Here is a 24,767-nt window from a genome sequence, read left to right as displayed (position 1 = left end):
CTTCTTCCATTGACTGGAAATCCTATCCATAGTTTTGCCGATGATAGCACATTGCATTCAACTTTCCGTTTTGAGAAATCTTGTCCTGCTCAATCAGCTTCAACTTCTCGAAAATCTGCTACCAATTCCTTAAATGCCGATCTTCAGGTAATTCTCCAGTGGGGCAAAGACAACTTAGTTGATTTCAACCCTTCTAAAACTCAGTCTTGTCTTATATCTCGCAAAAAGGATTCTTCTGCTCCTATGCTTATCTTTAGTGACACTCCAATTTCTGGGCAAAAGGATATATCTCTTTTGGGGATTACCCTGACTTCTAATCTCTCTTGGCACAAGCACATTACAAATATTGCTTCCTCTGCATCTAAAAAACTTGGTTTTCTCTTTCGCTCTCGACGTTACTTTTCTTCCAAACAGCTGCTCACTCTGTATAAATCGCAAATCCGCCCTGCCATGGAATATTGTTCCCACATTTGGGGTGGTGCCCCCAAAACCTCTCTCAGGCTTCTTGATTCCATTCAGAAGAGGGCAGTTAGGTTAATTAATGATTCATCTCTAACAGAGTCTCTCCACTCGCTTTCTCATAGACGCACTGTTTCTGCTGCTTGCCTCTTTTACAGATACTTCCATGGGCACTGTTCTTCTGAATTGGCTTCTATAATTCCCGCTCTCTCCTTCAAAACAGTCCGAACACGTGCCGCCAACATCCATTTACTGTCCAACTTCAAACCCACAGAACCAACTTTTCATCTTCCTCATTTATTCATTCAACTGCTGTTTTCTGGAACAACCTTCCTTCATACGTATTTCCTGAAAATTACAATCTACAGAAGTTCAAGTCCAATGTCAACAAATATCTTCTTTCGTCTTCTCAACCTCCAACCCAAGCACGGTACTAAGTACTATAGGTTCTAATACCTCTCGTGTTTGGGGTTCACATAAAAAAAAAAAAAAAAAAAAAAAAGTCAACGGTATGATCAATCAAGAAATCGGAAGAAAAAATCCGCCGTAGTGTCCGTGGAAACGCGCTAATTGCTATAAAAATTTGCTCTGTAACTCATGATGTTAAATTAGAAAATATGGAAAAAGCTTTAAATCTGTGGATAGAAGACTGAACTCAAAATAAAATTCCCCTTTTCATCATTCGTAAAAAGGCAAAACACCTTTATCAACACTTTAGCGAAACTGGTGATAGAACTGGCGGGATAAGTTTTTTAGCTATAGCAAAGGCGCTGGATTGAAAGATTTGTTTGAAATTTCTAATAAATATTACATTTAATATTAAATTGTTTCTTATTTTCATTTCGATGCCTTATGCTTGCATTTCACTAAGTACTGTCTATGTACATAGTCATATTATGAAGGTACATATAATACATACATAGACAAAATTTTAGACTAGTTTTTCTTATATAATTCATACTTTGGAATGGAAACCTTTTATTACTATGGGAGCCATAACTCAGTATTCGCGGAATTTCTCAGGAACGTAACCCCCCGAATAGCGGGGGTTTACTGTACTTGCTTATATACTAATACTAGGAGCATAGTGAATAAATTTGAACTTGGAGTATTGGTTAACTCATCAAATGCAGACATTATAGGAATACTAGAAACATGGTACCACTCTGACATATGGGGCTATCAGAATAAGAGTAAAATATGGATAGAAAGGATAGATGTGGGGGAGGAAGAAGTTCTGCTCTTGGTTATAAAGCGTGTAACCCAAGAGATATTGGTCAAGGTTTAGATTTAGGAAAAGTTAGAGCCACATTGAGCAGGAACCTCCAGTGATCTTTCCCTTGGTGGAAAGTTCTCAGCTTGTCTGCCACATTTGCTGGAATTCAGTGGCAACATGCTTCCTTTCTTCTTTGATATGTTGTTCCAACTCCAGTGTTATGCCACGATGTTGTGTGACAATACCTCTGTTCCACCTGTAGTTTAGCCCATGGCAAACAGCTTCAAGATCAAGAGGTAAGGTATCTGCCAGAATGTGAAAGGCAGGGGTACTAATAGTTCTGTAGTTTCTTATTAGTATTAGCAATGGCCACATGGTGCAAGGAAGCCTATAGCTTATGCTGCACCAGCCAAAAAATAAATAAATAAAAAGGAAACAGACAACTTATACGTTTCCATCCACCCATAGGTATCCAGCTGACCTTTAAATTTCCCCAAACTGTCAGCCTCTACCACCCATGTAGGTAACTTATTCCAGTAATTTGCAACTTTCTGGCTAAAATAAAACTTCCTGCAGTCCAGTCTAAATATCCCCCCCACCCCATAACTTGAAATTATGGCCCCTAGTTCTAGACTCATTTATGACCATGAAAATTTAATCCTCGTTCATTTTACTTATGTCTCTCTGAGCACCTCAGTCAAGTCTTCTCTAAGATGCCTAGTTTCCAAGCTCTGCAACACTTTCTTGCATCATGTGTCTCTGCTAATGCTAAACTCACATATTCAAAGTCTTTCTTCATATGGATGCCCTTTTGCTGATCTCACCAGGCGAGTTACCCATCTTTGGACCTTTTCAAGAAGCACAGTGTCTTTCTTTAGGTGCAGTCTCCATACTTGAACACAGTATTCCAAGTGTGGTCTAACAAGAGCCTTATATGATTGTTATTATATATGATTATATGTTATATATTATTTTAATATTATAATATGTAATATATATTATTATGTTATATGTGGTGCCTTATATATGATTGGTATTATAACAGTAGCCTTATATGATTGGTATTATAACAGTAGCCTTATATGATTGGTATTATAACAATCGCCTTATATGATTGAATACAGTATTCCAGGTGTGGCCTGACAATAGCCTTATTATGGGATTATGACGTTCTTATCTCTACTAGCAGTTGTTTGATAAATCATTGGCCTTCCTTGCAACCTGTTTACAATGCTTGGAGAACTTCGTGTCTGACTGTATCATAACATCCAAGTCCCTTTCCCCCACTACTGGCTCTAGTTCAATTCTACCATGTGTATAAGTTATTTTGGGGTTACTGTTCCCCAGATGTAATACCTTACACTTTGCTGGATTAAAGCATACCTGCCATTTTTCTGACCATCCCTGAAGTCTATCTAGGTCACTCTAAAGGAGCTCTGTTTGGCAATGATTATTAACTACTCTACCAATCTTTACATCATCTGCAAATTTAGACATGTCCTCTACCCCTTCATTGATGTAATTTATGAAAATCAAAAACAACAGTAGTCCTAATACTGATCCTCGGGGAACCCCACTTCTTACATCAACCCAATCTGAAGAATAACCATTTATCACAACCCTCTGCCTCCTACTATGGAGCCCTCCTGCTATCCATCTAAGGATTTTTCCTGTGATTCCAACCTGTTCCAGCATATAAAGTAACTGCTCGTGTGGGACTGAGTCAGATGCTTTGCTGAAATCCAAATAAACAATGTTGAAATTATTCTCTAAATCCAGCTCATGAGGGATCCTATCAAAATAGTTAACCAGATTTGTTAAACGTAATTTTCCCTTTACAAAACCATGCTCTGAATCCTTCAGAATTTCATTTCTATCCAAATGATCCTGAATTCTACCCTGATCATTGCCTCCATGATTTTCCATGCTACTGAAGTTAGACTGACTGGTTGGTAATTTCCCACTTCACTCTTAGAACCACCTTTATTTATTAGAGATACGTTGGCATTTTTCCAATGAAATTTTTCCACTTTTATGATGCCAAGTAGGATAATTCTCTGTGTATAGTCTAGTTTGTTTTTATTCCTGACTATTGCTTTCCTATGAAACCATATTCCAGCACCATAGGAAATTACGGGTATGAATACTACTTTATAGATCAGAGCTAATGCCTCTTTAATCCCCAGTCAGTCTTGGATTCTTGTGATCGGACCTGTATAATTTCTTACTTTTTTGGCAAGAAAGGTAGAAGGTTAATTTAGAATCAAATACTATGTCCAAATATTTTAGTTCATGGACCATTTTCAAGGAATTGTTATTGACTTTCATAACTGGTGATCTGTGTAGAGTTCCTTTAAGCAGTATGGTTTTAGTTTTATTTGTGGCTATTTCAAGTTTATGAACATTGGTTCACTGCTGTAGTTTCTGTAGACTAAATTTGTTTGCGTTTCTAGTTCTACATAGGAGTTTGTCTTCACAGTCAAAACCTGGTCGTCTACAAAGGCTATGGCCTCTGTGTTGAGAGAGAGATTAGTGATCAGTAATTAGTAGTTCATCCATTACAATGATCCAGAAGAACTGTCACCAGAGGGAGCTTTTGGAGCATCGTCGGGTGACATTTCTGTTGATATGTGGTCTGGACTGTAACTTTGGGACACCTGCATGGCCACAGGATGTTAGGCTGCTGCAAAGTGTGAAATTCCCAGAAAAATCAATGGAAATGGCTAACAAATATTTTTCTTGAGTGTTAGCTGGTACATTGCATCTTTTGTTGATTTACCTGGTTTGAATCCATACTGCCTATCAAATTGCAGATTAGACTGGTGGTAATGGTCATTTAACCTCAACAGTAACATTCTCTCAAGAATCTTACCAAGCAAAAGTAGCAAAGCTGTTGGTTTGTTAAGACCTTGGTTCAACTAGAGGCTTATCTGGATTTTTGAGTATTAACCTTAGATTTGCCCACTTCCAGATGTTAGGAAACACACCCTGGGCAAGGCAGTTGTTAGAATGAGGAGTTGACTGAGGAGGTGATCAAACTGACTGCCTCTCTCTCTCTCTCTCTCTCTCTCTCTCTCTCTCTCTCTCTCTCTCTCTCTCTCTCTCTCTCTCTGAAAAGAGAGAGAGGCAGTCAGTTTGATTACCTCCACCTTCAGCAGATTGTGTCCTGTGCAGTTCTCATTTTTATAGGACAGCTCATAGGATTCTCTCAAATAACGTGTGGAAAATTTTCCAGCAGAGAAAAGGCAATTTCTCTGCTGTGTAAGGCAATTGTTTCTCGGCCTTTTGGTTAAGATCAGAGTGCTGTGTAAGGCAGTGGTTAGGCCACATCTTGAGTACTGCATACAGCTTTGAAAGTGTCATTTTAGAAGGATTTAGTTTCTTGGAACAGGTACACAGAAAAACAAAGTTAGTCAGAGACACAAAAGGGTACTCTTACCAAGAGAGACTTAAGAGTTCTGTAAATTGCAGTGCCTGGAAACTAGTCATCTGTGATATGACTGATTGACATGTTTAAGCTTTAAATGGGTTTGGTAAATGCTGATGGCTTTCTTACTCATCATCCTTGGACAACAACACACACACAAGGGGACATCATTTTAAATTGGAAAAGGATGGTTGCAAGATAGAGGTCTGGAATTTGCTTTCAGCCAGGGTAGCTGTTTGTTGGAATAAGCTTACCTAGTATGTGTAGATAGGTAATTTGAATAAATTTAAGGGAGGATTAGGCAGATTGAGCAAAGGATTTTTTTTTTTTTTAACTGATGCTATGTAAATCTGCTTCCTTGCATCATTTTGCTAATACTAATCCCATGCACTGTCTGCCAATCCTTAACACCTTGATTGCCAAATACGAGTTAACTCATATTTCACGATCTGGCCCAGGATTCTGCCTACAAGTTAACTCAGACAGGTATGAATTGCCTTTCAGGTGCAGCTACGAGTATATTTGTAGCAAATATATACAACTGATGGATAGTGGCTTCTGGGGTAAGAATCAAAAATCAACCACAGCATCAGAAAACAAAATTTATTCACAAAAAAAAAAATATTTTATTCACAAATACATAAAGAAAAGCGTACAGAAACTCCCTGACTTACGTAATACTCGACTTATGCAAATTTGACTTTACACAAGTTTTTGGCGACCGGTGCAAACCGAAAAAAATATGGAAATGTATTTTGCATCTGTAGAGATAAATGGAGGTAATATAATATTGTGATAATATAATAATGGAGGTAGAGATAATATTGTGAAAATATCGTAATGTGAACTTAATAACACATTGTTTTTTTTTTTTTTTTTTCCCATAATTCGTTCCAAGTCCTTGGAAGTTGAAAATTTTGCTATATTACTAAGCTATTTATCTCTCTAAAAGGTCATATTATAATGGAAATTGCACTACCCTTTCATTGTTATCTTATGTTCCCATTACAAGAATAAATTTTGAACGCCTTTGTGTTATTTTTCTAAAGCACATTTCTGGAGGTCATGACCATAAAACAATAAAAACAATTTGCACTTTCTGGTTTATTGGGCTTTTCTGTTAATGCATCTAATTATAAACAGGTAGTAAACTCGATCTTATTGCATTTGCAATAATACCGATAACTGCAATTGTGTCGGTTTTTACGTTATTATGGTGAAGTGTGTTCCCCTTCACTGAAATCTTCAATCATATAAAAAACAAATTGTCAGAAACTTCTCTTAACTACTATTTACATATTACAATGATGAAAGGTAAATGACCAATGGGAAGTAACAGGAAACAAAACAAAATTGATTAGAAATGAAGATTGAAATGATTAAGAAGTATGAAGCAGGACAAAGTTTGTCATCTATTGCAAGGGAATTAGGTCTCACTGCTTCAACAGTGAATACTATTTTAAAGGACAGTGCGCATATAAAAGAACATGTCAAAGGATCAATGCACTTAAGATCAACAGTGATCACAAAATGGCGTTCAGGTGCTATATCGAAAATGGAACAGCTGTTAATAATGTGGATGGAAAATCAGATTCAGAAGCAAGTGCCCCTGAGTGTAATGACCATTCAAGCAAAAGCAACAAGTATTTATGAAGATATTACAGATAAGTACAGCGAACCCCAACCCAAGTTCGTGGCAAGCAACGGGTGGTTTAATAGGTTCAAGCATCACGCTGGTTTCCAACATTAAAGTATGCAGTGAAGTCGCCAGTGCCAATTCTGCAGAGAAATTTTGTGATGTGTTGGAAAATATGATCGATGAAAGTAGCTATTCAACGCAGCAAATTTTTACTTTGACGAAACTGCTCTGTATTGGAGAAAAATAATGCCGGATCAAACATACATTGCCAAAGAGGAAAAGATAATGTCAGGTTTCAAGGCTTCAAAAGATAGGGTCACTCTCTTGCTTGGGGCTAATGCAGCGAGAGATTACAGATTAAAACCCCTGCTTGTGTACCATTCTGGAAATCTTCGTGCATCAATAAATCCACCCTACCTGTGCATTTCTGACTGAACCAGAGAGCATGGATAACAATCTCTGTTTGAGGATTGGTTTAAATGCTGCTTCATTCCCAAGGTTGAAAATATTGTAAAGACAATGACGTTCCTTTCAAGATTTTGCTTCTGTTAGATAATTCTCCTGGACATCTAACGCATCTAGATGATTTCAATTCAAACATGAGAGTCATATTTCTACTGCCAAACACGACTTCACTCATCCAACCTATGGGTTAGGGTATTATTTCAAACTTAAAAGCATACTATTTACTACGCACAGCATTTGCTCAAGCATTGTCTGCAATAGACGATGAAAAAATATTTACGTTAAGAGACTTTTGGAAATTTTACAATATTTACCACGCCATCTTAAACATTAATAAGGCCTGTGCAGAAATCACTAAAAGTTATTTAAATTGAACATGTAAGAAAATATGACCATGGCACGTTATTGTTTTGTTTGTTTGGTATTTGGTTTTTAGGAGCATTAGCAACTAAGGCCATATTGCTCCGGGAATATGCGGTGGTCATTCCCTTGACCTTTCCGCATCCTCCGTATTTGGTGGTGACGGGCTCGAACCCCGGTCTAATCAAGAAGCATGTGCTACGCACTGCTGCTCCTTCCCATCTGGCTACGGAGGCGCCCCCCACGGCACGTAAAAGGCTTCGAAGGATTTGAAAAAGACAAACCATATGAAGAGGTTACAGATAAGATTGTCAAGGTTTCGGAGCTACTTCAGTTGGTGATTGATGCCAAAGACGTGGAGGAGTTAATAGAGGAAGAAGAGGAGGAATTATCTAACAAAGAACTTATTGACTTGCAGGCAGCGATAGTGAAAGAAAAAAATGTTGACGAAGTTCAAGATGAACCAAATGAAGAGCCGCGATGCTTCATCATCAGGGAGATGGCAATGGCATTTTGTGAAATTGCATCGGCAATGGCAAGGTTTGAGAAGATGGATCCTGACAGCAAACGATTCTTAAAAGTTAACAGAGGGGTGAATGATATGCTTGCTTGCTACAAAGAAATCTACTATGAAAAGAAAAAAGTCATCCATTAATATGTTCTTTCGTAAGGTTGAGTGGCCGACCCCTTCTAAATCTCCATAGCACTCAACCTATGCAGCGGCATACTTATCAGCTGAAGACATCAATTCCGGCAACGATGCTCGAGAGGTAAAACTTACTGACGTTATGCCTGTCTCCTCTTTTTTTTTGTAAATTTATAATTTTCAAATTTTTTTTAAATTGCACGCTTTTGTAATTTTTTCCTGGGCATTAGATAAAAAATTGAATAAATACAATAAATAATTCTTTTTACATGTTCGTCAAACATTTCTTTTTTGATTCAATCAATTCAACGAGCACAGTTGCAAGTGCTGCACAAGCATGGGGGGAAATTTCGACTTACGTAGAGTTCCGCGGAACGCAACCCTTACGTAAGTTGGGGAGTTGCTGTATTAGTGAAACTCATGAAAATAATATTGTTTATTTGTGATATTTCTTGAAACATTCTACACAAAGAGCAGGCTTTTCTTGGCACACTGGACAATAATAGCGTGTTTCGCGGCATTTTTTATTTCTTGTATATACTCGACACGGCTTAGTTGGGCATGGTTTTTTTTTTTTTTTTTTTTTTTCAGTTGGTGGTATAACCTGTAAATAATGAATTTCATGTTCTTCTTTGGAACATTTAAAATTTTCATGATCTAATCTTCTTTGGAACATTTAAAATTTTTCTCCAATCAAAGATTCAATGAATGTTTCTCTGAATTTTAGAGATTTTATGGTGGAACCTGTAACTTGATGGAAAAGGATGTATGCGTTATGTATATATATATATTTCTAAAATATGTAATGCAATTTTTTTCCGGTTGCAAGTGATCCAAATCTTTTTCTTAGCGCTGAAGAATATGGGAGCATTTGATCCGATTGATCTATGCCAGACATTCCACTATTGTAATCTCGAATTATGTTTGGTTTTATCGAAATTTTTCCATTCCAGTTATGTACCTCGACCATTTCAACAACATGTTTGTTAGAAATAGTGAGAACTTCTCTTTTATCCCTCCACTTACATACTACAACAGGGCCATTTCGTTGCCATGCAACTTCCCCTTTCTTCAATTTTTGCATCACCAAATCTTTTGAATGTCCTTTTCTGTTGGTGCCTAATGTTCCACATACATAAGTTTTTGGAGCAGACAACAATTTCATCAGAGCAACAGAATTATAAAACTTGTCCGTATACAATACATGTCCCTTGTCTAAGAAGTCCTCAAGCAACTATAGCACAACTCCAGCAGTATGACCTATGTTTTGTTCAGTTTCTGATTTACCAGAGTAAATTTTTATTTTCATAACAAGGCCATTGGACTCGCACAGTTTGTAAAGTTTGATTTCGTATTTGTGCTTTTTATTTTTTATGTACTGGCGGAAATTCAATCTCCCACACCACATCATCGACTTGTCAGTACAGATGTTTTTATTCGGTACGTAATTATTGCACATAGCATTATTGAAATGATTCAGAATTGGTTTTACTTTGTATAGCCTGTCTAATGCTCTATTGAAGGAAAAGAACAAGGACCCATTCATAACAAAAGTGCAAGAAACACTTTCATTTCTGAGATGTCAGTGTCCTTCCATCTTGGCGACCTGGCAGATTTTTGCAATTGTCCACATTTTTCAGTTTCTTGCAAAGCGTATAAATTTGTTTGTTCAACTAATAATGTAAGAAATTCTTCTGAAAAATATAGGTCTACCAATTTTTGTACACTAAGTTCTGTTGTGTTCATTTGTCAAACCAATGTTCTCTTCAAAAATAAATTGTGGAGGATCTTGTGCTATTTCATTCCACAAATTGTCATTATTTGACATACTTGCCTGCGGAGAATTAGGATTATCTTCAGGCTGGGAGCTGGCTTCATCTTCGCTATCCTCACTTGGATCGTTAGAAGGTTCATAATTGTCATTGTCGGAAACAGAACTGTACAGCTCTTCAAATTCCGAGTCACTGATATTAGCATAGAGCTCTCAAGCTCTTCTTCGGTCAGCGGTCTCTTCTTATCCATTTTTTTTTTTTTTTTTTTGTAAAAAAAAAAAAAAAAACGTAGCAAATTACTAACTACAACGTACACGACACAAGCTGTCACTACTGTGGATTTACGCACAGTGCTGACTCATATATGGAAAATTCTGCAAGCAACAATATGTCTGAGTTAATCAAGTTAACTTTGGTTGACTGCCGCGAAGAATTTTCTATTATAGACACCATCTACGATTCGAGATTTTTGATTTTTTTTTTTTTTTTTTTTTTTTTACAACAATAAGCTTTTTTTACAAGTTTTGGCAATGAATATATATTATAATTTGGATTTTGAATAATTTAACATGCCTAACTCAGATTGGTGTCGGAGACCTGTTTACCCAAATAAGCCGTGGCAGTCGTGTTAATCATATTAATACAAAGTTCTCACTTTTTAAAGCACTTTGCATTTTGCTTTCAGAGTTATTTCCTGTGCCCTTATCCCAATGGCTCTTTCATGCCAAAAGCTATTGTAATTTTCTTTAAATTGCTTTAGTAACCAGGGCTGCCACTAGATTTATGCCACCACAAGCAAAATATTTTTTTGGACTCCATAGTGAGAGCAAAAAGAAAAAAAAAAGTTGATTTTAATATGTTGCAGTAATATCTTAGTTTGCACAGCATTTGATTATTTTGACAATACAATTACAGTTATAATGATAATCAATTGGCAATATTATACAAGTTAAGAAATGAGTTCGTCATATCAAAGCTAACTCTAATTATGTTATTTTTTGATCTCATGTTGTAAAAGAAAATGATGCCCTTTTCAGTTTGGTGCCACAAGCAACCTTTTGATTTGGTGCATTATAGCCTTAGATGCTATTGCAGCATAAAATCCTAAAACAACCAACCAAGCAAGCCACAGGCAACCACCTGCTTATACATAACAGCAGCCCTGTTAGTAGCTTTTTTCTTTATTGCTGGAAACAAGTTAAATGTGGGCCAAGGTTAGGATTGTATGACAGGTATAAAACACGTGATTGTGTTATTAGTATGATGTTAGATGGCAGTTTTGCTCTCCTGAAGAATATGGGGAATCCGGCATGCACAAATTCAAGGTGGGTAAATGTTTTAAGAATGCCATGCATGCTACTACTAATGTTTACAACCCATTAACAAATCATTTCAACAGTCCTCATATAGCACGATAGTTGTGTTCCTAGAAACCCTCGTGCAATGCAAAATCATGCAATATAAACAACGGGCCCTATGGGAAAAATAGGGTTAGGTGCCGACCACCCAAGATTGAACACACATTTGTAACCAAAACATTACCAAACACAATTAATTATCGTAATAAAATACACAAGTATTTTATTACGACTATTACGTAATAAAATATTGCTACTGCTTTTGCTTCTATCCTAACCAAACTTGTTTTTTGTTTGATTTTCTATCCAAACAGATGACAGCCGTTCCATCTCTTCCAATTCCTTGTGTCTTAATCTAATGGATTTTAATTACACTTTGAGTTGTTCCTGCTATGAAAGTTTTTTATTTTCTCTGCATTCTTTCTAATTCTCGGCGTTGCCTCATTCAGGCCTGTTGCGCGTGCAATATCACATGGTCTTTCATTTCGCTCAAAGCATTTCCCAATTTCATATTTTTTCTCTATCGACAGAGGCGGACTGGCCATAAGCCTTACCAGGGAAACACCGGTGGGCCGGAGGGATTTTGGCCATAAACCATAGTATGAGGCCACTATGAATTTTCCTGGGTAAGAATTTTTGACCCAGTCCGCCTCTGTTTATCAATATTGCTTTTCTTTTTCTCTCTGAATCTGCAGTGTCTTCACCAGGAAGCTTCCTTTTCACACCTTTTAAGTATTTTACTCATTTTTAGGGAATAAAGCACAATTACAAAACGAGGAGGCACGCTTGATACACATAAACAAAGCTGCGCGCGTGTAGCAACTGAATAAACAACACCGTAAAGGCAGAGATACACTATTACACCTCACATTTTACTAAAGCACATTTCTAGGGGTTATTACCATAAAACAATAAAAACAATTTCCAGTTGCATTTCTGCTAGTGGAATCTCTTATAAACTGGTAGTAAACTCGATCTAATTGCATTTGCGATTATACCGATAGTTGGAATTGTGTTGGTTTTTACGTTATTATGGTGAAATGTGTTTCCCCTTCACTGATATAACATAAATACATTTTCAGAATCTTCTCTTCATTCCTGTCGTGTTGCGTTCGGTTGGGGTGATTCCGCGTTCGACTGCCATTTCTTGTAAACACAAAGGCGAATCGTGCATAAGCGAATTTGGTTCGTGTTATATAAGATATCGTTCCCCTATTTATAAATCGTGTATGATCGAATTCGTGTAGTGTAAACACATGTTATATGAGGACTGACTGTACCCCCATTATAGCTTATTTTTAGTTTAGACCCTCCATTTTTCTCAAATGATTGTCAGTCTTTAAACTCTTTTTAATCATCCAATTCCCATAATGTTTTTTACACAATGTCAGTGTCTCAAGTCACGTTTGAAATTAAAAGGTACATATTAATGGCATACCTAGTGATTGCCATTGAACTCAGTGGAGTTTTTCCTAATCTCACAGCACACTAACATGCTGGGGGCAGCATGCCAGTTGGGAATGACTACGCTAGTAGGCCCATTATATTTTAACAACAACAAAAAAAAATTAACCTTCAAAATTAAAATATCTGTTAGAATTATGACCATGTGAAGTTCAATATTTTCAGTATGGTCTTCATTTTTTATTGCATCATTGATTATTTTTTAATTGAAGAAACATGGTAAAAAATTCATTACTGTTCCACATACAAAATGGGCAGAGCATCCACTCCTGAGTTGCTTTTCCTTCAGAAACCAAAAATATGGTTGACCAGTGTGATCACCATTCAATGACTTGTCTAATGCATCCATTGGGAGTTCAGAAAAAAGCAGTTCATTCTGGGAAAATATGACATCTTACAGTGTCTTATTAGCATTGATCCCTCAACCTCCAACCGAAGCACACTACTAAGTACTATAGGTTCTAAGACCTCTTGTGTTTGGGGTTTTCATTAAAAAAAAAAAAGGGGGGGTGCCTCCATAGCCAGGTGGGCAGGAGCAGCAGTGCATAGCACATGCTTCTTGATTAGACCTGGGTTCAAGCCCGTGACTACCAACTACGGAGGATGCGGAAAGGTCAGGGAATGACCACTGCATATCCCCGGAGCAATATGGCCTTAGTTGCTAATGCTCCTAAAAACCAAATAACAACAACATTAAAAAATAAATAAAATGTCCAGTCAGATAACTGCTGCACACTGTTTTGTACTTATGTTCATAGCTTGGGACAAAACTTGAAAATAAGATTAAAATAAGATTATTTCATATCTTTGCTTTTCTTGTCCAGTCCTTGATGACTGAGGGAAATGAAATAAATGCAGTGGGCAGAATTATTCCTTTTCCTTGAAACTATTAGTGGTTCTGAGAGATTTAGAATTAAAATATTTGAAAGTTCTAGCCCAAAGAGGTAACTTTCCCTTCCCACAAAGTGACTTATAACAAACATATAACAATATCCTTATTCTTATAATAATATTTTTACATTTCAGGTACTTGTATGTGAATAGTCGACCATGGCCTCAAAACTATGTGATTGAACATCCGCTTGATCCACCACCTATAGCACAGGAAATTGATATCCATGTGATAGATCTAGTGTCACTTAAGGAAGTTGGGACCATGCTCAGGTCACACAAGGCTTACACCCCAAATGATGAATGCTTCTTTATATTCTTAGATGTTAGTGATCAGTATGTTGCAAGGTGGGCTATATTTTGATTGATTTCTGTAGTTGGTTGTTTATTTTTTATTGTTAAGTGTACAAAAGTTTCCAAAATTTTGCTAAGTAATTACTCTTCACTTCCTTAAAAGAATTCCTCATGAGTGAATGTAATGCAAAATACTTTGTACAGATCAAACTATCAATATGAAGTGGACCAATTTGATTCATTCACTTCCTTTCTAGTGTTTACATAAGTAAAGAAATCTTTGCTGTTTTTCTTTGCATCATCAGTTGGTCCCACAGTATAAAATTTAAAAACTGTCTGAGACTGCTAGTCACCTTTTAAGAACGCAAAAACCCTTCCCTTTATCCTTGATTGTAGTTACATCTTTAAGTAAGTCCCACATCAATACATTGTGATCACTTCGACTCCTAGTGGTTCCTATATCTGCAGATTCTTAATGCATGCATAATCACTGCTGATAATTAGATCAAGAGTATTACTTCCTCTTGTTTTCTCTCTAATGCTGCTGATGTAGAAATCAATCATCCAATGAATCCACAAAAGTCTTACTAGTGTGTGTGACCAACCCACAAGTTCCAATCAATATCTGGAAAGTTAAAATCTCCCAATATAAAACATTCTGATTTACTGGCCCACTCTATTTCTCTGTACAGTTGTTCATTGTACTCATTAGAGTCATTAGGCCTATAACATACTCTTACTCTCATTTTTGCTTTCTCAGTGCTTATGTCAAACCAAACTGACTCAATATTGCACTGGCCACTCATATGAACTGGATGGTTGCCTTAGATTTTATGCTCTTAACTAAGAAGAGCATAAAATCTAAGAGCATAACTCCTCCCCCACTCCTATCCTGTCTGTCTTTTCTGTACACATTGTACTCCCCATATTCAAATTCTGCATCCCTTATATATGAGTGACACCATATCTCCAACATCCCAACTCCATTTTGATGTCTTGGCCAGCAGTTCAAATCCATCAAATTTATTTAGAATGCCCCTAGCATTAGTGTACGTGCACCTCTTCTTACTCTTAGTTACTCTAACACGGCTCATGTATTTATTTGTTCCATGATGACTCCCAGCAGTACTTGAAATCCCCACACCTTGCTTTCCAGGCTGCTGCATGTACCAATAGTAGCAGTAGTGTAAGAATCACTTTCACCTGTCTGTGGCTCTAGTGAAGCTATTAGTCTGTGTGTCCCCCTCAAGTTTCCAGTTTTGAACCAATCTAACACTGCCTCGATAGCATCGAAATATTCTTGCACCCCTTCTATTTAAGTGTATCCCATCCCTGTAGAAACAGTCTCTCCTGTTAACAAGCACAGACCATGCTGTGAAAAATTCTACACCATGAGCCTTGCACAATCTCTCCAGGGCCAAATTGATTGACAAGGCTCTCATCAGTTAGCACTTGCAAATTTAACCCTAACTCGCAACTTTTTTCAACATTGCTCTGTACTTGTTAAGTACGTCTTCAGATCTCTTACTCTTAATGTCAGTAGTGCCAATGTGTACAACAGTATCACCTTTTGTGCCCTTAAAAGATGATTTTTGCTCTACACTGTCATCAATTCCCTGGTCCTATTCCAACTGTTCTCTTTGCACGATATATTTCCTGTTTCCATAACAATAGGGTCAGCGAGAACTCCTGTGAGACCAGTGCATTCTGCCATTGTTGCTGTGTTACCTGATCATCAGGTGCAAGCTCTGACATGGGCCTTCCCAATTTTAACCTTTTGTGTGCATCCACCATTTTTCAAGCTCTCATGAAGTCCCCCATGACAACACTGAGTTAAATGTTTAATCTTTATTATGTGTAATAGATCCTGAGTTAGTCAACAGATACCTATAAGTATTCTGGCTTATGTTACCCATTTATGGACTAATTCAATGGAAAGGTTTGGTGAAACACAAGTAGTTGCTCTTGACATCTCAAAGGCTTTTGATCGTGTTTGGCATAAAGGTCTTCTAAACAGGCTTCCATCTTATGGTTTGCCAACTGTTTTTAGTAATTGGTTATCCAGTTTTCTCTCTGATCGCTCACTGAGGGTGATGGTAGATAGCTCTCTGTCTTCTAACTTCTCCACTAATGCTGGTGTCCCCCAAGGTTCAGTTCTTTCCCCCACTCTTTTCCTCTTGTATATTAATGACCTTCTTCCATTGACTGGAAATTCTATCCATAGTGTTGCCGATGATAGCACATTGCATTCCATTTTCCATTTTGAGAAGCCTTGTCCTGCTCAATCAGCTTCAACTTCTCGAGAATCTGCTACCAATTCCTTAAATGCCAATCTTCAGGTAATTCTCCAGTGGGGCAAAGACAACTTAGTTGATTTCAACCCTTCTAAAACTCAGTCTTGTCTTATATCTCGCAAAAAGGATTCTTCTGCTCCTATGCTTATCTTTAGTGACACTCCGATTTCTAGGCAAAATGATATATCACTTTTGGGGATTACCCTGACTTTTAATCTCTCTTGGCACAAGCACATTACAAATATTGCTTCCTCTGCATCTAAAAAACTTGGTTTTCTCTTTCGCTCTCGGCATTACTTTTCTTCCAAACAGCTGCTCACTCTGTATAAATTGCAAATCCGCCCTGCCATGGAATATTGTTCCCACATCTGGGGTGGTGCCCCCAAAACCTCTCTCAGGCTTCTTGATTCCATTCAGAAGAGGGCAGTTAGGTTAATTAATGATTCATCTCTAACAGAGTCTCTCCACTCGCTTTCTCATAGACATACTGTTTCTGCTGCATGCCTCTTCTACAGATACTTCCATGGGCACTGTTCTTCTGAATTGGCTTCTATAATTCCCGCTCTCTCTTTCAAAACAGTCCGAACACGTGCCGCCACCAGCCAACATCCATTTTCTGTCCAACTTCAAACCCACAGAACCAACTTTTCATCTTCCTCATTTATTCATTCAACTGCCGTTTTCTGGAACAACCTTCTTTCATACGTATTTCCTGAAAATTACAATCTACAGAAGTTCAAGTCCAATGTCAACAAATATCTTCCGTTTTCTCAACCTCCAACCCAAGCACGGTACTAAGTACTATAGGTTCTAATACCTCTCGTGTTTGGGGGTCACATAAAAAAAAAAAAAAAAAAGTAAGCATCAGGTAAAGATTTTATCAGTTTAAATAATTTTTAAATCAGTTAATAATTTACTTAGATTACATTTAATAAAATTATACTTAAGTAAAGAGTTAGTCATCATGGCTATCTATTTACTTAAGTTTAATGTATTTAAGTTAATTTAATTAATAAGATTAAATTTAATAAACTGATTTAAAAATTATTTAAACTACTATAATTAATCTTTACATGATGTTTACTAATAACTATCTGTTAACTAATTTAGAATGTAGAACATATAATTACTAAAGGTAAGGTATTAACAAGTAAGAAATTTGTAACCAAATTAACCACTCTGTAAACAAAGTTACCATAATTTATCAGTTATGCTGTCTTTACAGTCACTGAAGAAGTGGTACAGGAAGTATGGCGGAACAGCTGAGAATAATTTGTAATTCTTTGAGAAATTAAGGCAGATTACCCTCCACGTAGGTTGAAGTGCTTGTTATTCACCAATCTCCATTTCTTGATATACCTGTGCACCATGCTGATAAAAGAATATTTAACATTATTTTTTCAAACAGTAGAAAAACATTACCTCCATCCATGTAAAATGTTTTCTATAATTGGCAGTCCATAATTCAATAAGTTGAGCAACAGATATGATTTTTGGAATTTTGAGCGAAGCTCTACTTGCCTATTCTGCAATTTTTTAATAGAAAAACTGAGCTATTATGTTACACATTCAAAGAATACTTTTATACAAGGTCGTTGATGGCACAAAAATTGAAGCACTACTGACATGCTTTTCCACGCTAATGTTATTGTAATATTTTCAATGAGTTAAATCACATTTCCAAGTTTAATGTCCTAGAAACTGAGCTCAAATTAACAAAATAGGCAGCGTTGCTAGAGATGTTCATATTGTATGCATTTATAAGCACTAATTAAAACAGTCACAATGTGCATTTGTATAGAATCTGATGTCTAGTTATAACCAAAAACAGAACTTACAAATTAAAACATCTACTAGAATTAAGCCAGTCAGAATATTCTTACAGTATGTTATTCAGTTATAAAAATATCATTGATTATTTTTATTTGGAGAAGTATAGCCATAAAAAATTGTTTACAATTCTGGGTTTATGTGCAAAATGCATCACACGTCCAATCCTGTGTCGATTTTCCATGGTGCATTGGCATTGGCTTCATTTTCTCTCATTGTGTATTTATGTATGTTGAAAGTGAGATAGTTGGGAAATAATTTCTTTTAGATAACAAATACTGATGTTATTAAAGATATTATTGCTTCTTATTATCCAGTGTGCGGTATCAGAATAAAGAATGAAATTATGAGGTGCAGTGTTGTTGCTCTGTTTTTTTTTTTTTTTTATTTCATCTGCAAAAAGTGAAATAATTAATGTACATCATGTTGCCTTTGTTTTTTTTTTTTTTTTTTTTTTTTTTTTTAACAGCCAGTTTTAGACATGCCTGTTAATGTGTATTATTGTAGAATAACATTGCAAATATTTGAAAAACTTGCTGTGATATTCATTATGGAGCTGCACTTCTTAGTGTTATTGTGAGAGGGGTTCAAAAAAGATTTATATTTGCCCAGAAGTAGTTGTAATAGAAGGTTGAAAAAACACCATGTTTCATGTAGTCATCAGACAAAATGACACATTTTTGCTACTTCTCAATGCACTTCCAAACTGATTTGTTTTCTTCTTCTTTGTATTCACATACATGAAAACTCCTTGTCCCCATTCCTTGCTCTCTTAGCCAGTGCTTCTCATACTAAGCCTTGGCCTCCATGATCTTATCTGTGGTATTATTACAGATTAACTTGTAGGTGTTGTAGGCTTCAGTACTTTTAATATTAATATTAGTAGTGGCAAATGATGCAAGAAAGCAAACTAATAGAGCATTAGTTTCATTGCTCTGCTCTGTAACTTTTCCATGCTATCTTTTTCTATTCTCTTTGACTGGCCAGCTCCATTTTTATCCATCTCGACATTCTCCTCATGCTATATTCTCTTAATGGTATATGAGGGAAGGGGGATCAGAAAATATTTGCAGTCATCCAGAAGAATTTTTGATAGAAGGTTGAAACAAACACCATGTATTACACTTCTTCAACATAGTTGCCAGACAAAATTACATTTTTGCTACCTCTTGATACACTTCCACATGCCAGTTTTGTAGAAGTCCTCTGACTGTCCTTCAAACTATGACTCAGCAGCAGAAATCACCATCATCAGCAGCAGCAAAGTGTTTTCCATAAAGAAAGGACTTTAGAGTGGGAAAGAGGAAGAAATCCAAGGGTGCAAGGTCAGGTGAATAAGGAAGTTTTCCCAATATTTGAAACTCATATTTGTGGACATATCTCTCTGCAATGAGCCACCATGGTGGTCTTTTACAGAAGCATGTAGCTTTATAAGGAGGTTGGAATAATAATTCACCATCATAGTAGGACAGCCCTTTTGATGGTAATCTGTTAGTATTACACCATGCTGATCCCAAAAAAACCAACAGCATTTACCTTGCCAGCACTTGGTTGCACCATTGCCTTTTTGGGTGTGGGGTGATTCTGCATGCTCCATTGTTTAGACATGTTTAGTTTCAGGATTATAGTGAGGGATCCAAGTTTCATCCATGGTGACTAGCCAAGAAAAACACTCCTCTTGCCTTTCCTGGCACATCAACATTTCATGTGCATATTGTGCCCTTTCTTCTTCTGTTAAGGGATCAGAAGTCTGGGAACCTATCTAGCAGACACTTTATTCATATGCAGCTGTTGATGATGTTCTCCACAGACTCTAAACTAATTTGGAGCTATGCAGTTAATTATTTGATGCTAATACAGCAATCTTCCAGGATTAATGCCTCAATATTTGCAACACTCACTTCTGTTATAGCAGTTACTGGGCATCCTAGAATTTCTTCATCACACACTGTTCTTCTACATTTGAATTTTTTATACTAGTGTGCAACAACACTGGACAGTCTTCTCCATAAATAGTGACCATTTCTTCATGGATTGTTTTGGGTATTTTCCATTGCAGAAAGAGAAACCAAATCATTGATCTGTATTCCAATTTATCCTTTGTGACACTTCACTTCATTCAGCAAAGAAAATAATGAATTGTCAGATCAAAACCAAAATTTGTCATTGCTATAGAGGTTTCAAAGTATCAAACAAAAAAAAATTTGTCTTTCTGTCACAACTACTTCTGGGGGAATACAAATCCTTTTTAACCCCTCCCCCCTTGTCTGTCACGTAAGTTGTAATTTAAAATAATAAGTGCTTCAAAATATTGAAAATTTGGCCCCTGCTAACTATGTTCACTTTTTAAATTTTTATATATAAATATAGAATAATTTAAAACTTGCTATAAAAATATACAAGATCCAGCAATAAAGTTTCTGAACTGGTGATGCCACAGTCATGTTCAATGAGTTTGAAAATAAACAGAAGTGGTATGCTGTAGTTCAAATGTCCTCCAACAGATGGTGGTACAGAGATTGACCAGTAGACTGACAGGTTGAAAGTAAAAACCAGTTTCATTAATAGTGTTATTGTTCCATGTCACGATTTTGCAATGGAGCAATGAATAAATATCAAATTTTGCTTTAAACTGGGAAAATCTCTAACAGAACCATATGAAATGTTAAAATAAAAAACTTTATGGTGGTGAAACATTAACTTGCACCAGTGTGTGTGTTCAAATGCTGCAAGCAGTTCAAAGATGCCTTGAGGATGTTTGCAATGATCCAAGAAGTGAGTTTTCATCAAACTCCCGAAATGTGGACACAGTTGGCAAAAGTTCAGGAGATTGTTGTTTAACCCTCAAAATGATGGCTGATGAGTTGGGTATGGATAAGGAGATGATTTGTTAAATTCTGTATGAAAATTTAGGGAAAAGAAAGGTCTGCAAAATTTTGCTGCACAGCCTCATGGATGAGCAGAAGCAATGAACAGTGTTATCATGCAAAGACTTGATCCAGACTGGTCAAGATAATACTAATTTTCTCAACAGCATTGTAACTGCAAGTTAGACACCTAACACGGATGTGCATGTTGGATGTTTCAGTACAACCCAGAGGAAAAAAAGTGCCACAGCATGCAGTGGCCTCCAAACACATTACCAAGGCCTAAAACGTTCTGTTTACAGAACTCCAGGATCAAGATGATGACAATGCTGATTGTGTTTTTCAACAATCAGGATGTAGTTCACAAGAAATTTGTACCTGAATGGGAGAGAGTCAGTGCTACATTCTACATACAGGTGCTTCAAATACTGTTGAAGTGCGTTTTCTGGATGAAGTCGCAATTTCGAGAGAAAAGGAGCTTCTTCTTGTTGTGTGTCAATGCCCCTGCCCATTCTGCACTTGTTGTGAAGATATTTCTGATGAAACATGGCACTGTACAGATTAACCCTCCAATCACTTCTTGCACTCTAGCACCAGCAGACTTCTTTCAGTTTTCCCAAAGTGAAAACTACCCTCAAAGGAAAGATTTCAGGATGTTTGGGACACAAATAAAAATGTAACTGAAGAAATGAATGTCATCTCTCTGGATGCCTTTGCTGACTCTTTTCAAAAACTTTTAGAACAAGTGCATTAAAAATTTTGAATAAAAATAAAACCATTTTGAGCTCCTTCACTTTTTATTGCACCAGTCCAGGAACTTTATTGCCACACTTGTATATATTATATTTATTTATATATTCCCCTTGTCCATAATCCATCCCAATATTTGAATACAGGCAGTTCTCGCTTTACGAGTTCTCCCGGGTTTACGAGTTGTTTTTTTTCCCCAATCAACAAAATCGAAAATATGAACATTAATTTCAAAAAATGAATGTTAAACATTCACAAATACCGCATTTCAAACCACATGCGTAGCTGTACAATACAGTGTACCCTGCTTTACGATATTAATCAGTTCCAGAGACCATCGTATTGTGAAAATATTGTAATGTGAAACCCAATAACACATTGTTTTTTGGTAATTCGTTTCAAGATCTCGGAAGTTGAAATTTTTGCTGTTCTGTTATAACTAAGCTATTTATCTCTCTAAAATATCATTTTTAAGGTAATGAACGTGACCTTAAGGCCATGTAAAAGGTTGAGTGTGGTTTGTAAATTGTATATAGTTACCAATTCAAATCATTAAAAATGCACTATACTTTCATCGTTATCATATGTTCCGTTATAAGAATCAATTTTAAAATGCCTTTGTGATATTTTTCTAAAGCACATTTCTGAAGGTCATGACCATAAAACAATAAAAACAATATGCACTTTCCGGTTTATTATGCTTTTCTGTTACTGCAAGCAATTATAAACAGGTAGTAAACTCGATCTTCTTGCATTTGCAAAAATACCGATAGCTGGAATTGTGTGGTTTTTACGTTATTAGGTGAAATGTGTTTCTCCTTTACTGAAATCTTCAATCATATAAAGAACATAAAATTTCAGAATCTTCTCTTCATTCCTTTTTTTTTTTTTTTTTTAAGCTTCATAAACTTGTTACTCCACGCAAATCGTGTTAGTTGCAATTTGCGTGTGCTGTTTAAAAATGCTTATGCATGCAATCATGAAATTTATAATTAAAAGAGAAGATTATCTTGGAAACAAACGCCTCTTGAAACATTTCTGAAGAAGATAACTCCTTGTGCAACAAACCAACGCGTACCGAGCCCAATAATGAGTGATCAACGAGTGTGCATTTTATCGATGATGATGAAGAATAAACATTCTTTAACATTTTTATAAGTCGTAAATAATTTCTCTATTATTATAATTTGCTTGATTTTACAGGCTACATTTTCATTTCTTTGGATAAATCAATCATTCTTTAAACAAACTAATTAGCTAACTAATTTCATTGTTGAGAACGTAACCCGTATTTTTAACCTTATATCTATGGGAAATAAATTCCCGCTTTAAGAGTTTGCTTTATGAGCGTGCGCTAGGAACGAATTAACTCGTAACATCGAGAACTACCTGTATATCATTCCTTTGTAAGCTGTTACTATTCACTACAACCACTTGTTATTGATATATATTTATTTATATGTATATATATATGTGTGTGTGTGTGTGTATTTTATTATTTTTATTTTCTTTTTTTTTTTCATAGTGGTGCCGAAGATAAACATGGCTATCTCTGGGATAGACATTATGGCAATCTTTTAGCCAAACTTCCACATTCTGATGTTGTTAATTCCGTGGCTTTCAACCCACAGGACCCAGAAATGCTAGTAACTGCAAGTGATGATTTTACACTCAAGGTTTGGCGTTCCCAGAATAAAGTTCAACAATTGAATATTGACATTAACAGAGATGTGGGTAATTACAGTGGCATGGATAGTGTAGTATAAATAAAAGAAAAGCCTTAGTCTTCTACAGTTTGTAAGATATTTATTAATAAGTATTTCTGTCAGGAACTCTATGTTACAAGTTTGCATAGCTTGAGATATTTTGCTATATGGAAAACAAACACATACAAAGTTGATACAGTTTGGTGGCTATTTAGCAGTTGCAATTGGAAATGCCAGAATTAGCTGATGTGTTATCTTAATAACAGTTAAAAATAGTTATATTGCATTCAGATACTGAAAGGAAGATGCATAAGACTTCAAAGTCGAAATCTGTAATAGATTTTATTTCAGCATAGCTCAGTCTAAATATATTTTATTTGTATATAAAAATGGATATGACCAGTTATAATGTATATATTTTTGAAGACAAATATTGGATATATTCTAAATCTTCCATATGAGGTTATACAAACTGTTTATTTAAGTTTATTGTACTGTATGTTGTTAGTTAAAATTCTTTTTTTATTATTTTTTTTGGTATTGTTATCTGGTCTTATATTAAGCATCTTAGAAATTAAGCCTATAGTATGATTTATTAATACAGTGTCTGTACTGCCTTTTTTTTTTTTTCATTCAAATTTTTTTTTAATTTTTCAGAATATTTAAGATATCCAATCTTTCTCGAGTAATTTATCAATTTTTATTTTGTTTGTTTGTTTACAGAATGTTTATTTAACTCTGTACTGATTGTGCGAAAGAGGTGCTAGTGAAAATTTGAAAAATCAGTAAAAAATGATTTAAACTTGTTCATTTTTTTGATGCCACTTATAATTTAAATATTTTTCTGAACACAGTTGTGAAAAGTCCGTGTTATATATTTAAAACATACATATCTTAAATTAATTTTTGAAAATTAAAACTGAGTTTAGATCTGTTATAGCAAATGCAAATATCCCAACCTTCAACCTATGTTTTTATTTGAGGAGAACATGTTACTAACAACAGTGCTCACTGCACGAAATGTGAAGGGCGTACGTAAACTGTTTTACTCCAGATCATGCATCAACATCATGATGCCAGAGAGCATTACTGATTGGAAGAAAAAGCACAATGGTAAAGTGAAATTACTATCAATATCTTTTCATGACACTTGTCAATCAACACATGCATATAATTAGGTTTAACTTAATCATATATTTTTATCAATTGTGCAATGATTAACAGACACGTCTGGAATTTTCGGAAACAAATTCAAGGAAACCATTTCAACAATAGGTATTAGGAGTTTCAACTGTGTGGACAGAGTAAATGAAGCACAAATTGCTGTTA

The 24,767-nt window shown here is 35.9% G+C and overlaps 1 protein-coding gene across 2 annotated transcripts in view; it reads left to right on the top strand.

Annotated features, from left to right (window-relative positions):
* The window catches only part of Fbw5 (F-box and WD repeat domain containing 5), a 107,699-nt gene extending 83,911 nt beyond the window's left edge, over positions 1-23,788 (top strand). For both annotated transcript variants that reach the window (XM_090370488.1, XM_090370489.1), the window contains exons 7-8: positions 13,833-14,045; positions 23,258-23,788. In XM_090370488.1, the coding sequence (XP_090226614.1) occupies positions 13,833-14,045; positions 23,258-23,498 (454 nt within the window). In that variant the 3' untranslated portion in view covers positions 23,499-23,788. The remainder of the gene's footprint in view (positions 1-13,832; positions 14,046-23,257) is intronic.
* The last annotated feature ends 979 nt before the right edge of the window (positions 23,789-24,767 follow it).

This window comes from Mastigoproctus giganteus, chromosome 3 (assembly GCF_048544385.1).
Source record: "Mastigoproctus giganteus isolate SK-2022 chromosome 3, ASM4854438v1, whole genome shotgun sequence".
NCBI classification, from domain to species: domain Eukaryota; kingdom Metazoa; phylum Arthropoda; class Arachnida; order Uropygi; family Thelyphonidae; genus Mastigoproctus; species Mastigoproctus giganteus.
Note: the sequence above shows the minus strand (reverse complement) of the source record. Positions and strands in the feature narration are given on the sequence as shown.